At 34.0% G+C, this 17,675-nt stretch overlaps 1 protein-coding gene across 1 annotated transcript in view; it reads left to right on the plus strand.

Moving 5' to 3' along the window:
• The window catches only part of LOC133323610 (protein kibra), a 58,371-nt gene extending 42,293 nt beyond the window's left edge, over positions 1-16,078 (plus strand). The window contains exons 3-10 of the mRNA XM_061532526.1: positions 5,761-6,062; positions 11,478-13,176; positions 13,245-13,425; positions 13,491-13,926; positions 14,004-14,327; positions 14,393-14,513; positions 14,582-14,791; positions 15,577-16,078. Of these exons, the coding sequence (XP_061388510.1) occupies positions 5,761-6,062; positions 11,478-13,176; positions 13,245-13,425; positions 13,491-13,926; positions 14,004-14,327; positions 14,393-14,513; positions 14,582-14,791; positions 15,577-16,078 (3,775 nt within the window). The remainder of the gene's footprint in view (positions 1-5,760; positions 6,063-11,477; positions 13,177-13,244; positions 13,426-13,490; positions 13,927-14,003; positions 14,328-14,392; positions 14,514-14,581; positions 14,792-15,576) is intronic.
• Positions 16,079-17,675: the final 1,597 nt, after the last annotated feature.

Genomic DNA, 17,675 nt, shown 5'->3' on the forward strand with positions numbered 1-17,675 from the left:
GTGGAAGGCCACCTGCGTATAGAAAAAGATATACTGTATATAGGGTCTGTCGGAGGCTTTCAGTTCATAGGTAGCCTGGCACAGGATTTCTATATAAAGACATTCTGCCGAACTTCTCCTACCTATAGTAGACCTGTAGGTGGGTTTCTGACATGTAAAGAGGCTTGTCTATATAAGGCCCTTATAATGGCTTCAATGTATAAAAATCTAGTAAAAACTCTATTCTATGAATTGAAAATCCTTCCCTATACATATAAACTATAAAAACACCATACACACATTTGTTTTCTCTTTTTGTGTTGCTCCACCCTCAACACCCCTCTCTCCCAAACAATTTTTGTTTTACTTTTCAATTTATTTTTAATTACTGTGTGAGTATTAAAACGAAACGAAAAAAAACTCAATTCTAAATACCAGAAATATTTTTCCCAAACGTGTTTATCGCACATGCTAATGTTGTTGGCAATTTGGCTAACTAACTGCCTGGCTGACTGACGGACAGACGGACAGAATGGTATGCCAGCATTTTATGATTTATTTATAAAAATTTTCAAATTTCGTTAAACACATATTTTGTGTGAGCATTTTTTTCCATTTCGCTTGCAAAGAATTCTTGGAATCTAACGTCAGCAGCAATGGTACACACAGGTGGACAGGTTTTTTGTAGAATTTGTTTTTTTAGAAATTAAAAAATGCGCAAAAAAATTATGGATATTTGTATTTTTGTTTTTTTATAATTTCAATGGAAAAGGCCCCGGGACCTAAGTGATTTATTTATGTCGTTTTTATTAAAAAATATGACCTTCCAAATATTCCCATTCGCTTATATTAATCTTTTCGGCCTAAATCAATTTTCTGTTATTGTTTTTCGATAGAACTTCTGTTCTAATAGACCTCTTAATATGAAACAACAAATTGTTATCGAAATTAATTAAAAATTCATTTAGGGTATTTTTAAGCACACAAATTATAATCACTAGGTCACCTTTAAAAATGCCACTTTGTTTTCGTATGGCTGGTCTGTTTGTTTTTTGGAATGTGAATAGTTTTGTTTATTGAAGATTTTAACAAGAAATCATTGATATTCTTTAGCTGAAAAATAACATATTTTGCGCTGTGATTTCTATTTTTTTTTTTTTTTTTTTTTGTTTTTGAGGAGGGTGACACACACTCATTCATTCCCTGGCTAAATCACTCACTCACTGAAGACAGGGCCGTCGTTGTCGGTACAGATAAGAAACCATGTCACGTCTTCTTTATTTTTGATACGCATGAATGACAAATATTTATATTCAATGTAGTCGGCTTTGGCTCTGCCTATCCCCCAAAAAAAATTATTATGAGTATGGTATTTTCGAGGTAATTTGAAAATAAATTCAAAACAATTTGTTAGTTAATATGTTTTAATAATTAAAAAAAAATTAAAACGCCTTCACATAGTGTTACTTTATTAAAATAGTATTCAATTTTTATTTCTTAAATTATATTTCTTTTTATTATCCAAACATTAACTTCTTCCTTATTTGTCATAAATATTATAATAAAGACACCATTTAATTCCCAAGTTCCATTTGCGGTATTATTGCGTAGATGTTGACATTATTTTGCATAAAAAAATTCCGATAAAAAATCCAATGAACATTTTTTATAACAAAAAACCCCAAAGCTAAATAACATGCCGATATACAAACAATAAACGCAATCACAACACGCTTGCACGAGCATACACTCACTCACACACACCCACCCACACACAAATTAATTAAAACGTTTAAAAATTCATAAATTCTCTAATGTGTGTTAAACATATAAAAAAGATTTAAATTCCATTTGATTTCCACAACAACAACAATAGCAACAACACCACCGCCCGACAAAGACACAAAATGTTTTCTAATTCACCCACTTGAAAAATAACGCGACTACATACATACACACACGCGCATTCATTCAATATAAACAAAAAAAATTATACATATTTCGAATCTAAGAAAAAAAATGGAAATGAAAAAAAATAAATAAATATTTTGATAAAATTTCTAAGAATTGCAAAATGTTTATGTTTACTTAAAGCGAGATCTTTAATTTTATATGTATGTATATAAATATAAATACATACTTATATGTAAATTATTTTAAATTTATTTTATTTATTTTATTTGATTTAATAAAAAATCAATAGAAAATTCAAAATACCCTCTAGATGGTTTTCCTACACATAAAATGATGTCCATGGGTCTGCCATAGACAGAAGTCCCAAGAGAGGTCTTCTACACGCAGAGTAACTTATATGTATATGAAATCTTCGGCAGACCTTCTATTGGCAGGAAAAGATCTGCAGAAGTTCTATATAAGAAAATCTCCTACCATAAATTCCTCTTCCTCTATAAACCTCCTACAGTTCTATATAAGAAAATCTCCTACCATAAATTCCTCTTCCTCTATAAACCTCCTACAGACCTTTTGCCGACAGAATATCTTCTGTATTTTTTTCTATATGCAGGAGATCTTATTCTGTATTTCTATGTACATAAAACTCTTACATACCTTCCACATTTAAAATACCTTCTAGATGGTTTACCTATTATGTCCATGGGTCTGCCATAGACAGAAGTCCCAAGAGAGGTTTTCTACATGCAGAGTAACTTATATGTATATGAAATCTTCCACAGACCTTCTATTGACAGGAAAACATATGCAGATGTTCTATATAAGAAAATCTCCTACATACCCTCTATTATAAAATCTCCTGCATAACATCTTCAGATCTTCGTCTACAAACATCCTACAGACCTTTTTTAGAAAGAACATTCTGTATTTCTATGCACAGAAAACTCTTAAATGCCCTCTGCAGACTGGAGAACTTCTACTGGTATCGTATATGCAGCAAATCTACTACAGACAGTCTACAGACGTAATGTCTTCTGGAGATTTTTAATATACACAACACCATACGGGGCTTCCTTTAGTCTAAAAATCTTCGACAGACCTTCTATAGACAGTAAATATTCTACAGATATTTTATATGCAGAACTTCTATGCTCAGAATACCTCCACCACTATGAACAAAATATTCTATAGGCATAATACAGGACAATTTTAGACCCAAAACCCCTTCTACAGCCTTCCAATAGATTGAAACCCTTCGACAGACCTTCTATAGGCAGAATATCTTGTATAGATATTTTTTTGTCAGATTGCCTTCTACAGAACTTCAATAAACAGAATATATCCGGCTCTAAAAACAGAATATCCTCTAGAGGTCTTCTACAGACAGATGGCAGATGACTATTATTCTCTAGACAGAAAATCTTGTACAAGCCTTCTGTAGATAGAAGACCTTTTATAGCTCCTCTATAGACCCAAGATCTTCTATAGACAAAAAAAACTTCCTGTAGTCCCTCTGTAAACAGAACGGCTTCTACAAATCTTCTATAGCCAGAATATATTTACCTTTAATGAATATCCTCATTAAATGAAGATCTCCCACATGTCTTCTATTAGAAAACTAACTTCTACAGGATTTAAATACCAAGAGACCATCTACAGGCCTTCAGCTGATCTTCCTTAGACACTTGATCTTCTGCCGCTTTTCTAAAGACTGAATACCTTGTATACATGTTCTATAGTTCAAATACATCTAACACATTCTCTATGGACATTCATAAGTCTTCCGGAGGCAAAAGGCAAGGTCTTCAAGGGGCAGAATACCTATTCTGATAATCTTTAGATACTACCTGTAGGTCTTCTATAAACTTTTCACAAATCGTATATAGCAACAGGTCCTACATGAAAGATGAAGATCTTTATCAGGCCTTCTAGAGACAAGAAACCAATAACAGTTCCTCTATGGACGGGAGAACATCTGTAAAATATTGTCAGTTCGTATACTGATAGAATATCCTCAAATATTCTATATAAAGAAAGCCTACTTCAAGACATACGATATAAGGCCTTCTTCTGACTTTCTACGGACAGAATATCATCTCCAGGTCTTCTACAGACCTTATATACACAGACGCCCTTCATCGGTTCTTATAAAGAAAAAAATACATCCTCAACACTTCATAAATATTAATGCCTTCTTCAGCGCTCATACAAGACAAAATAACAGCAGATCAGACTTTTTCTTTAAGGAACACATTTTTCCCCATTTTTTTCTAACTATTTCCTAAAGGTCTTACATACGCAGACAACCTTTGCTAGGTCTTATACTGAAAAATAAACCCTTTTTTACTCCTCTAAAGAATGGCCTTCATCAGAAGTCCTGTAGTCAGAAGAACTTCTCTATATTTTCTGTAGATATAAAAAAAACAGAAAACTTTTTTAGATGTCCTCAGGGCAGAAGATATTCTCAACATTTTCTCTTTAGATACAATAACTTCTTGAGGCCTCCTCTAGGTCCTCTTCGTGCGTATTAAGGGCAGAATAACATTTAAGATCGTCTGTGAACCTTCTATACATAGAGGATTTTCGACAGGTTGTCTTTTTCAACTCTTCCTTCCTTCTACAAACCTTCTATCAGTTGTATAAAATTTTAATAAGTCGTCCATAGGCCCAAGACCTTACACAGGTCTTCTAGCAAACTGAAATACTTCTACGGGTCCTATATAGATAAAAAAAAATATTTCACATGCCTTCCACGGATCTCCTATTGAGAAAAGATCTTCTGCAGGTTTCCTATAGGCATAAGACCTTCGGAAGGTATTCTCCTCATAGCAAATTCATGGAAAAAATCTCCTTTCAAAAAATAATCTAACACGCTTCGTTTTTTTCACAACGTTAAGCCCACCTACATCCCACTGGAATGTGGCAAAAAAATTATCATTTAAAATTTTTTTGATAAAAAAAAAATTCGCAGAAACTTAAACCCCATCATATCTTGTATAGAAAAAATGTTAAGTAAATATTTAAATTAATTTTTTTCTAATGCAAAAAAAAAATAAATAAAAACTAACAACAACAAAACACAAACATACGTGTAATTCTCTTGTTTATCTTCATAGAGAAATAAAGTCAACAAAAATGAACTTTTCAAAAACCAAAAGGAAATAGCAGGAATTTTTATGAGACTATAATGAATTTGAATTGTTAATCTTATCAGAAAATAAAAACATTTTTTTTCGTTTTTTTCTCTTTTGGGGTAAAATTAATGCTAAATAAAGCAACGGAAGGTTTATTTTAGCCACACATAAGGAGGAAGACATTGACGAAATACTCAGCTTATCTTCAATTTGGGAGTCATAACAAAAGCACCAGCAAAGAAATATATGAAGTAAAATGATGGAATTTCCATTCATATCCATTTCATTAACTAGAATTTTTATACGATTTTTTTAGAAGATATAATTTTGTTTTCCTTAAATGATGCTGCTGATGATAATGATAATAAATAATAATCTTTGCTAAATGACATTTCCGCTGATGGCCAGCTTGGTTGGTTGGTTATTATTTTTTTGGCATAGTCTGATTGCCTTAATCAGTGACATACTGGAAATAAAAATAATTTATGCCAGGCAGCCAAACAAGTTTCGATATTTTTAGACACATACAACAGAAATTCATAAAAAATTGCCAATATAAATTCCAAAATAAAAAACACAATTTGTTTTTTATTAATGAACCGGAAATATTTAAATGGCTCTGGCATCTTTCTCTCAAAAAAAAAAAAAAAAAAAAACAATTTTTTTATAAAACACTTTCGTTATTTTTATTTTATTAATAACATTTAATAACAAATTCCTTTTTTTTTTCTTGCAGATATACCAAACCCCAATCATTTGAAGATTGTGTCGGCGATGAGCTGCCCATTGGCTGGGAAGAAGCCTATGACCCGAATATCGGCCGTTATTATATCAATCACATTGCCCAAACCACCCAATTGGAAGATCCCCGCCAAGAATGGAAAAGTGTACAGGAACAAATGTTAAGGGATTATCTATCGGCGGCCCAAGATCAACTGGAGAATAAACGTGAAATGTATGACATTAAACAACAGCGATTGCTAATAGCCCAAGAGGAATATAATAATTTGAATAAATTGGCCGCCAGCAGAAGTAGTTGTAAGTAGAAAATATTAATTTTTTAATAATACAAACGTAATGTCTTCTGCAGATTTTCTATATACACAACATCATCCATAGGCGGCTTCCTATAGTCTAAAAACCTCTGATAGACCTCCTATAGACAGTAAATATTCTACAGATCTTCTGGGGGCAGAAGATCATCAAATGCAGAAATTCTATGCTCAGAATACCTTCACCACTATGAACAAAATATTCTGTTTTAGACCCAAACCCGTCCCCGACCTTCTATAGGCAGAATATCTTGAATAGATATTTTATTGCCTTCTACAGAACTTCTATGACCAGAATATTTCCGCCTCTGAAACAGAATATCATATAAAGGTCTTCTACAGACAGAAGGCCTTCTGCTAGTATTCTATAGACAGAAAACCTTCTACAAGCCTTCTGTAGATAGAAGACCTTTTATAGCTCCTCCATAGTCCCAAGGTCTTCTATAGGTCTCAGAAAAAAAATATTTTTTTCACTTCAAATCAATTTCGTTAGAAGGCCTTATTTTTATACGAACATCCTATTGACAGCTAAAAAATATACGGTCTTGATAACATTTTTTCCTAGACTGAAGACCTTGTTCAGGCATTCTACGGGCAGAAGACCATTTTCAAGGCTTTTATTGACCTTAAATACGCAGACGACCTTCGTCAGATTTTATACAGGGAAAAACTTTTCAGCCCTTGCATAGAAATGTGCTTCTTAATGACTTCTATTGAATGGAGATATCCTTGAAGTACTTCCGGGATTGTTATTCCACATAAAAAATCTGTAACATCCAAGTTTTCCCTAGACAGAAGACCTTTAGGTCTCATCTCGAACTCCTCTGTACGCCGTCTAGCTCTCTTATATTTCTGAACAACAAGGGATTCCCTTTTTTGTAAACCAAAAGAATGGCATAGGTCTTTACAGTAACCACAAGGAGCACAAGTTGGCAACCCTTAACGTGAGAACATCGTGAAATAGAGCTCCGTACTACACAAGTCAAATTTAATTAAAAAAAACTGGCAAATATTATCGATTGTCTTTTCAAAAATATATCTTCATATGTTTTAAAAACTATTTTTTTCGGGTAACATCGAGAATGCCTAGTAAAAGTAGAAGAAGTGTGAAAAACAATCAAATATTTTGTGGACAATGCAATCTTGTTGTAAATGAAGAAGAAGAGGAATCAATTGAGTGCGACAAATGTAAAAAAATTCTTCACGTTGTGTGCACTAAGCTGAACAAAAGGGAATATCAACATCTCTTAAAAAATGAATGTGAAGATTTTGTGTGTCACCTTTGTAGTGAGAGTAGTAGAAGCCTTCAAACTGAGCTGAACTTAATAAAAAGAGAGCTAAAGAAACTGGATCAGTTAACAGCAATGCATGAAACTATGAATTTCATGTCAAAGCAATATGACGAAATACTTAAAGGAGTTGCTGAAAACAAAAGAAAATTAGAAATAATTGAAAAAGAAAACAAACATTTAAGAGAAGAAGTTAAAGACTTGAGAAGTTCTATTAAATACATTAATGATGAGAGAGTAAAAAATGATTGCATTATATCTGGTGTTGTAAAAACTGATAATGCTACGGCAATGGAAACTCTCATGAATTTAACTAAAAGTGCTGGTGTTGACATAACCGAAGAAAATATTGAAGATGTATTCTTTATGAGAAAGAAACAATCGAAGAATACTGCTCAATCGATTGTTGTTAAAACGAAATCAAAACAAACGAAAAGCAAGATCATGTCGATGAAAAAGAATTTAAAGGAAAATGAAGAAACAAAAAATGTGTACGTTAATGATTTTCTAAGCCGTGAGACTATGATTTTATTCAATTATGCCAAATCATTAAAGAACGTTGGTTTTCGCTCCGTTTATGCTGCTGGTGGGAAAGTGTTTGTAAAACGAAGCGAATTATCGAAGCCCAGAGTAATCCGTAATGAGGATGATGTCAATAAATTACTGCTTGAAGCAACAACCCATAAAACCAATCGAGAAAGATGCCAAGATGAAGCTATTGATGAAGAAGAGACATATCTATCATCGTAAATTTTATAAACATTCTTTTTTTTTTTTTTTAATAAGTGTTATCAACGTTGAATAAAATCCATTTTTCTTTTTTTCTATGTCAAATAATTACTTTAGCGAATTTGCATTATTTAAAAAACATTTACAAACTCTGAATAATATACCTTTCAAAGTAATGTCAATAAATATGAGAAGCTTATCTTCCATTAATAAATTTAATAGGTTCAGAACATTGCTATCGAGTTTGTCAAAGTTGCCTTGTGTTGTTTCTGTGCAGGAAACTTGGTTTAAGAGCGAAGTTTCTCAAATATATAACATAGCTGGTTACAGAGCGGTGCACTGTTGTAGAGTTGATGGGTTTGGAGGAACTTCTGTATATGTTAGGAATGACATAAAGTTTGATATTATTTTGTGCGAAAGTCGTAATTTTATAGATTTTGTTCAAATCAGTTTGGATGAAGTTAAATGGCTTGGTAAACCTGTAAGGCTTGTTTCATTTTATAGATCCCAAAAATGCCCAACCAATTCATTCCTTTCCTTTGTAGACGAAACGTTGAACAACTTTGGGAGATATCCATGTATGTTTGTTGGAGATGCTAACATAGATATGTTAGACGATAATGCATCAAATGCCATTTCAAGTTTACTTGCAACATACGATTTTAAAAGTTGTCATTCTTTGGTGACAAGACCCGTAAGTGGTACAAGCATTGATCACATTTATTCAAATTTTGAAGGTATTTCCGATATAGTCTCTGTAGAGTGTGAATTGACTGACCATAACATCGTTTACTTTTGTGTAGGTAATTCCATTGTGGATCATGCCAGTAATAATAAAACTTACTCTTTTATTAATCAAGATAATTTGATACGTTGCATTGAACGAGATTTACCTATGTTTTGTATTACTGGAAATCCATCGGTTGATATGGCCAAGCTAATAACCACAATTCAGAAATGTTTGGAAGAATCTACAACTATTAGAACCTGCAACCGATCAGGAAAATATAATATTACTCCTTGGGTAAACGCGAATTTGAGAAAATTAATAGAATTTAAGGAAAAGTTATTAAAATCCAGACGTAAAAATAAAGGCGGTTATTTAATAGAAAAACAGCTTAAGTCTATAAGTAAAATTATAAAGAGATCTTGCAGAGAATCAAGAAGTAATTATTACAGTTATAACCTTGAAAGCCTACGTAGCGAACCAGCCAAATGCTGGAAGTTTTTAAACAAAAATCTTGGTAGGTCAAAGGAAACGAAGGACATTAACATCAGAAGAGGTGACGGTACCATGATTTCGGATGATTTTGAAAAGGTCAATACTTTTAACCAATATTTCTTGGATTCTGTGGAAGAATTGAAAACACGCATTGCTCAGAATGGTAGTGATTACTGGAACTCAATGAGAACTGTAAATTGAATGAATATACATATTAACTTCAATTATACAACCATACATGAAGTGAAACATATAATTCTTCAGTTATCAAAGAAAAGTAGTTCAGGTTACGATAATATTTCTCAAAAAACTGTTTCGCTATGCTGTCACTTATTAGCTCCATATCTTGTGACCATTTTCAATTGTATGCTAGACAAGGGTGTGTACCCTGATGCTCTAAAAATACATAAGATTATACCGATTCCTAAAGAACCAAATGTAAGTTGTATCAACAAGTTCAGGCCAATAGCTGTTTTATCAGTTTTTACAAAGGTCTTTGAAAATATATTATGTAAACAGATGACAGACTATCTTGAGAATAATAACGTACTTTGTGATTTTCAGTATGGATTTAGGAAGGGGTGTGGAACAGAAGAAGCTACTGTTAATTTTATTGAAACTGTATGCAATGGATTAGATGATGGTGCAAAAGGCGTATGTGCAATATTCTATGACTTCTCAAAGGCTTTTGACCTTGTGGACCATGGAATTTTGTTAGAAAAATTAAGATTTTATGGCTTTAGACAAAATGCTTTACTAATATTAAAAAGCTACTTGGAGAATAGGAAACAATTTGTTGAAATTAATGGCAAAAAAAGCTCAGAAGCATGCGTTGCACATGGCGTACCTCAAGGAAGTGTCCTTGGACCGTTACTTTTTAAGTTGTATATCAATGACATAGCAAACTTGGGTTTATCTGGGAAAATGTTTTTGTATGCGGATGACATTTGCCTAATTTACCCTTATAAACATGAAACAGTTGTAAAGATATATATGGAGCGTGATGCTGCCTTAATTAATGAGTATGCACAAATCAATAAACTTTTTTTTAAACGCAAATAAAACGAATATAATACGTTTTAAACCGCATGTTGACAACAATGGTGCATTCAGTATTAATGTTAATGGTACTCAAGTTAGAGAGGTATATTCTGTAAAATATCTAGGCCTATATTTGCAAAGTAATTTATCATGGGATTACCATATTCAACATGTGAAGAAGAAAGTGTCAGGAGCTTTGGGTCTTTTGTATAAGTTTAAAAATAAGTTTAATTATGAAACAAAGTTATTGATTTACCAATCATTGATACATAGTCATCTAAACTATTTAACATTATTATATGGTTTCCGAAAAAGTGTTGAATTTAATTCGCTGTCCAGATTGCAAAATAAGGCTTTAAAAATTGTGGCTAATCTTCCAATTTTATACCCAACTAGTCAACTGTACAAACAGGTGTTTCCTTCTGTTATGCCGCTATGTTGTATTTTCAAATTGCGGTTATTACTGTATATGTATAAATGTATTCATAACATAGGTCATCACACTATTAAATTTTTGGTGAATCAAAACGTTTTTAACACAAGAAACAGCACAAATCTGAGGGTAGCTCGGTGTAGAATTGAACTAACTAAACAAAAAATTTCGTATATAGGATGTTCAGAGTTCAATAAACTACCTAATGAACTGAAGAACCTTCGGAGAATATCATTATTTAAAAGCGAAATTAAAAAATATATTTATGATGAAATGGATAATATTTTTATTTAACTTCTATGATAAATGATCAATATTGTATTATTTCACTTTAAGTACAACTTTTGTATAAATTTGTCAACTTTAAGCCTCTATAATGTCTTTATGATGCTGAGGCGTAGATTGAAATGTGTTTATAAATATGTACTTATAATATATCTATTAAGAATAAATTTAAGTACTGAATTGTATAAAGTTTTAAATAAAAAAAAAAAAAAAAAAAAAAAAACCTAATCCTGACAAAAAACAAAGCCTATCTTTTGGGGTTAAGGAACAACCACATTTTTTGAAATAAGGAATCTGAAATTTCGCCTACGTTTTTCTCAAAACTACAATTTATCTAATTCCCTTTTTATTCCTTCTACAAAAACTCTAATCAATTTTATTTTTTTTTTCTTCCCCTTCCAGTATGTTCCTCAACATCCTCGATGAGTCGACATGATCCCGAATTGCTGCGAGCCGATTTGAAATTGGCCAAAGAACGTGTCTGCCAGCTGAAACATGAACTAAATCACATTACCAGCGACATTTCGTATACACAACGTGGCATGAATACCCTATATTCGGTGGGTGAGAAAATCAATGCCCGGCAAAATGGTTGTTATGACATAGCCGAGGTGCAGGCGATTCGCGAAGAAATGCTAAAAGTTCACAAATCGTTGGTGTCGGGCGAAAAAGTACGCGAAGAATTAATACGTAGTCTGGTGCAAATAAAGAATGAACTTAGTCGACAGCAGATCAATGAAGAAAATGCAGAGTTGCTGAATGCCTCATCACCCTTTGATCGGGTATGTGTTGCGTCACAAACGGACCTGTGTGGTCCAGGGGATAATCTCAATAGTGGAGCAAGGTTTGCTGAAATGGCCAAAACAAAGCTACAATATACCGAATGGCGTAAACACATTCGACGCCTGCAACAGCAATTGGCCGATCATGTGGAACGCATAGAACCTGGTCAATTGGAATCCGATAAAGATCGGATTTTGTTGATTCAAGAGAAGGAGAAATTGTTGAATGAGCTGAATAGCATATCGCTGAAGTCCCGCACCCCCGAAGAAATCCACATAATACAGGAGACACGAAGAAAACTGGAAGAAGATTTGAAGGAGGCCTACGAAGCTACCAATCAACAAATCAATAATCGCCTGCGTTTTCATGAAGAGAAGCAACTGCTTTTGGATAAATTGCAAGAGGCTTTAAAATCCACAAAAATGCTGGAAGAACGTTTAAAATCGTTCTCCTCGGAAAGTACATTCTCTATTAGCAGTGGCTCAAGTTTGGGTTCTTTGTCGACGGCGAGCAGTAAAAGTGCTCTGAGTTTTACAGATATTTACTTGGATCCATTCACTGTAGATCCACAAATCGATTTGGTGGATTTACATCGTCGTTCACAGCGGCTATTCCAACAACAACAGCAGCAGCAACAAAACCAACAACAACAGGTGCAAGCTTTACAACAAACCGCCAGCAGCGAACATGTACTCGTCGGCCATCATCCCCAACTCCAGCAACAGCCATCATCCGAAATCTCCCTGTCTCCGCGTAGCAGTCTATCGATGGAAACACCACCCGCATCTCCCATGAAATACAACCCCGCCAACGAACAAAATGGCTCACAACAGCATTTGCTCAAGGAAGAGCCAACCTATGCCAATGCCGGAGCTGTCCTGCAATCGTTATATCAACAGCCCAGTCCTGGGGGTAATCGTACACAAACAAATCCCTATGATTTGGACTCGACCGTATTGGATTGTATGATGCTGGAGGCCAGATTGCAAAAATTGAATATGTCCGCACCGCTGAACTTGGGTGCACCTCTATCACCAATTTCCGAAAAACCTTCACTGCTGGATTTACCACAAGAAATGCTAAGTCGTTCATCGTCCACATCGAATACTCGATCCGTTTCGGCGGCAGTTAGTAATGAATCTGTGGCCGGAGATTCGGGAGTGTTTGAAGCTTCGCGGGCACATTTGCCACGCAAGGAATTGGCTCAAGTTCAAATTGGTTTGAAATATCTAAAGAAGGAGGGGGTGTTGGTGGTGTCACTGGAACGTGCCAATAATTTGTCGGCGCTATGGTCGGCCTCAACGGAGAACTCGCAAGTGTAAGTAAATCATGTTTTTACAACCTAAAAAAGAAGAGATGTTAATTGTTGTTGCTTTTTCTCAATAGATATCTACGTGCCGCCTTACTGCCCAATTCCCTGACATCAATACGCACAAAAGCCATGTCCGACTTCCAGAAACCCGTTTTCAATGACACCTTTGCGGTGCCAATTTCCTTGGGTAAACTCTGCACCAAGAGCCTGCATGTCACGGTGGTCAGTATGACCGGCCAAAAGGAGGAAATTATTGTAAGTCCACTTGTTACCCTAGAAATACAGAAGAATCGTTAATTATTGATTTGTAATATTTTCAGGGCACTGTCCAAATTAGTATGGCAGAATTTAATCCCGATGACTCCACCCTTAAATGGTATAATGTGTTGAGTTCGAAATTCATGCCCACCTTTGAGCCCATTGATATGCCCTCAACAAGTGCAGCAGCGGCGGCAAATCATCATCAGCATAGCAGCACGGTAAGCGGTAGTTCTGCAAACAGCACCACCAATGCCACAACACATGCCTCTGCCTGCAAAGAAGAATCTTCCGATGAATCGACAATAACATCCTCCCAAACATCGACACTAACCCGCAATCAGGCACCACCCTTTGAAATGCAGGCACAAATTGCTGAAGATTTAAGAGAAAATCTCGGCCTGGATGATGAGGATGAAGAGGAAGACGATGATGATGAAGACGAGGAGGAGGAGGAAGAAGAGGACGAAGAAGAATTGGAGGGTGCAATTGGAAGTGGTATGTACAGAATACTAAGGACCGAATTGTGTTAAAATAAATACAAAATTAAATTTTCATTTCTTTCCTCTTTGTAGATTTCACCAAAAAAATGTTAGATGCCTATATGGACAACATGAAACAGGAATATGTTGATAAGGAAACCAACACCGAATGTGCCTTCCCCCCAGAAAAATCTCGTTCTCAACAGGCCCAACAGGCGGCCGATGATAGACCCGTTAAGAGATCACAAACATTTACACCATCTGCGGCAGTGGGTAAAAGCCGTTACATTTGCCGTTTAAATCGTAGCGATTCCGATTCTGCCATGCATTTTGGTGTTACGCCACATCCTTTCCATCGTGGAGCCGTTGAAAGGAGATCACTGAGATTCCATACCAAGGCTCCCAAAACTGCCACAAGTATGTATTGATATTAAAAAAATCGTAGGGAAAAGGAATTAATTTAAATTCTCTCGTCTTTGTAGAATTAAATCATACTCACATACCACGCACCAGTTTGGACCTGGAATTAGATCTACAGGCCCAGCATAGTAAATTAGATTTCCTTAATGATCAAATTGCTAAATTGCAAAATTTAAAAGAAGCGTAAGTAGAACTTTGATCCCCTATTTCTGTAGTAAAAATATTTTAATAAATTTCCATTTTTATGACAGTTTGGAAAAGGCTAGGGATAACAAAGATCCCTTGATTGCCGCCTGGGCCATTGAAAATGAGGAATTCCAACGTTTAGTTGAACGTGCCGATCCCAATAAATGCCCCGAGGAGAAACAGTTACAAAAGCTGCTCATGAAAACCACCAAGAAAATCTATAAATTGCGCAAAACAAAAGTACCAAAGGGTTGTCCGGATTTAGTGTCATTCAAGTAAGTGTAAAGGTCAAACAACGAAAACCCACAGGGAAACCTTCAGTGAAGACTAAAGAGACCACAGGTCTTTATAAAGACCAATTGGTCTGCATAGAGACCACAGGTATTTATGAACACCAAATGGTCTGTATTGAGACAACAGGTCTTTATAAAGACCAATTGGTCTGTATAGAGACCACAGGTCTTTATAAAGACCAATTGGTATGTATAGAGACCGCAGGTCTTTATAAAGACCAATTGGTCTGTATAGAAACCACTGGTCTTTATAAAGACCAATGTATCTGTATAGAGACCACTGGTCTTTATAAAGACCAATTGGTCTGTATAGAAACAACTGGTCTTTATAAAGACCAATTGGTCTGTATAGAGACCACTGGTCTTTATAAAAACCAATTGGTCTGTATAGAAACCACTGGTCTTTATAAAGACCAATGTATCTGTATAGAGACCACTGGTCTTTATAAAGACCAATTGGTCTGTATAGAAACCACTGGTCTTTATAAAGACCAATGTATCTGTATAGAGACCACTGGTCTTTATAAAGACCAATTGGTCTGTGTAGAGACCAAAGGTTTTTATAAAGACCAATTGGTCTGTATAGAGACCACTGGTCTTTATAAAAACCAATTGGTCTGTATAGAGACCACTGGTCTTTATATATAAAGACCAATTGGTCGGTATAGAGACCAAAGGACTTTATAACGATCTTTTACATTTTTTTAGGTCTTCTATAGAAAAAGTGTTCCATAACTAATATTTTTTCATCTTCTTTCCATTTGCAGAGAGAAAATTTCATTTTTCACACGTAAAGGTTTATCGGTACCAGAATTACCAACCGATTTTATGCTATCCGAAGCCGATCCCATTGAAGAAGAAGAGGAAGTTGAAGATTTACCAGAAAACCAAAATAATTATATTGTAGAAGAGAATGACGACGACGAAGATGATGATGAGGATTATGATGATAATGCCGCCGAAACAGCAATTGCCATTAATACGGCTCTCGTAGCCAGTAGCATAAGAAACAAGAATCTCAATGAGAATCATATTGGTGGCGCCAGTAGCCGAAGACAAGCGGCTACACAAAATGCCACCAATAAATTGCTAGCCGAAACTAGTAATAAAATGAAAGCATCCGCAGCAGCAGCAACAACATCAACTACCACAACAACAACAGAAAATCACCAAAACACCAAAGATCAGAAAGATGGTAATAATAGTGATGCCGCCGATAAACAACGTTTTGAATATGTAGTCGATCGTACTTATGGTGTTGAAGTGTGAGGAGCCTCTATTAAAAACAAAAATTGTGTTGTTCATATTCATTCAATTGGAGAAATTTTTTTGTAAAGTGTTTTGTGGCACAGATTAAATAAATGTGCTGGCCAACAAAAAAAAAACACGTTAACATGCTCTCACACACGCTCAAACACACAAACTATCCGGATGGCTGGAGCAGTGGTTTTGAAATACTTTTGCGTAGAAGAAAAAAAAAACTGAAAACAGAAAAAAAATGAAACAAAACTGAAAAATTTGTATTCAATCATAACTAACTACAAAAGCGAGAGAGATCAAGAGATAGATAGTGTGTAATAGAAACAAAAAAAAAAAAAACAGATAAACAAAACAAAAACACGAAATAACAAAATGTTATTTTGCAAACTATTTAAACAAATAAAGCCAGAGATTATTATATAAGCTAAAAGCTAATGTTATAGGAACTTCCCTCCCCAAAAAAGGAAAAAAACTCCATAGAAAAAAATAATTAAATTTTATGTGGAATTAAAATACAACAGCAGTTGTAGAGAAATGTGTCTATTGGATGTACTCAAGAGTATGGAATACATTTTGAAATATTTTCCATTTCATTTTGGGTATAGCTTGGAGATGCATTGAAGTTTTGAAAAAGAAAAAAAAATAAATGTATAATTTTTTTACTATTTAACAACCCCTACCCCCAAAAACGAACAAAATATGTAATGAAATTGAATTTTCGGGAAAACAAAGCAATACTAATTTCAAAATGCTCTATATTATGTATTTTGATGATGCCTTGTATCCCCGGAAATTATTTCATTTTATTTTAAATTGTATAATTTAAAAAAAAAACTGCTGTAATTTATTGTTTTACTATAGAGAAAAACAATTAAAAAAAAACAAAACTTGTGCCTTATATTGAAAATATTTAATTTTAGTTAATGTAAATTTGTTCTCTGAACTATATATAAATAATACAAACAAAGAAGAAACAAAAATTACAAAACAAAAAAACAAATCCCTCATAAAAAAACTTCCCCAAACTGTGCATATTTTTTTTACTCAAAAATCTATAAACTCCCCCCTCCCCAAAAAAAAAAAAACAAACTGAAAATAAACAAACCTGTATTCCTAAGACTTCAAATTATACGAATGTAATTTATTTAATTAATAAGAAACAAAACAAAAAAATAATAACAAACAAATTATTATTATAGTTGTAAGGTAAACAAATGTAAATATAAAAAACAACCAACAAAAAAAGCAATTCCCAATTACCCGCCTTTCCCCAACACACACACATTTTACTAAACATAAAATGTTAGTTTTTCATTTAAGCAATATAGTTTAATCATTTTACATACATATTGAAACAAAAAAAAAGAAAAACAAACCACAAACAAATAGAAAAAAAAAACAAATAGCTTGCGTTTTTGTTGAGCTTTCATTTATTGGATATATATATTAACATTTCTAAAAAACAATTCTCTGACTATTATTTTCATTTTTGCATCATAATATTTAATTTTTTGTTTTGTTTTTATATTATTATTAATTTCCCATGCCCATAATACACCCCAACCACTACCCCTCCTCCTTTTATGTAAATTTGTTATTTTAGTTT

This window comes from Musca vetustissima, unplaced genomic scaffold (genome assembly GCF_032173495.1).
Source record: "Musca vetustissima isolate MV318-11 ecotype Yass unplaced genomic scaffold, APGP_CSIRO_Mvet_v1 utg36902, whole genome shotgun sequence".
Lineage (NCBI taxonomy): Eukaryota > Metazoa > Arthropoda > Insecta > Diptera > Muscidae > Musca > Musca vetustissima.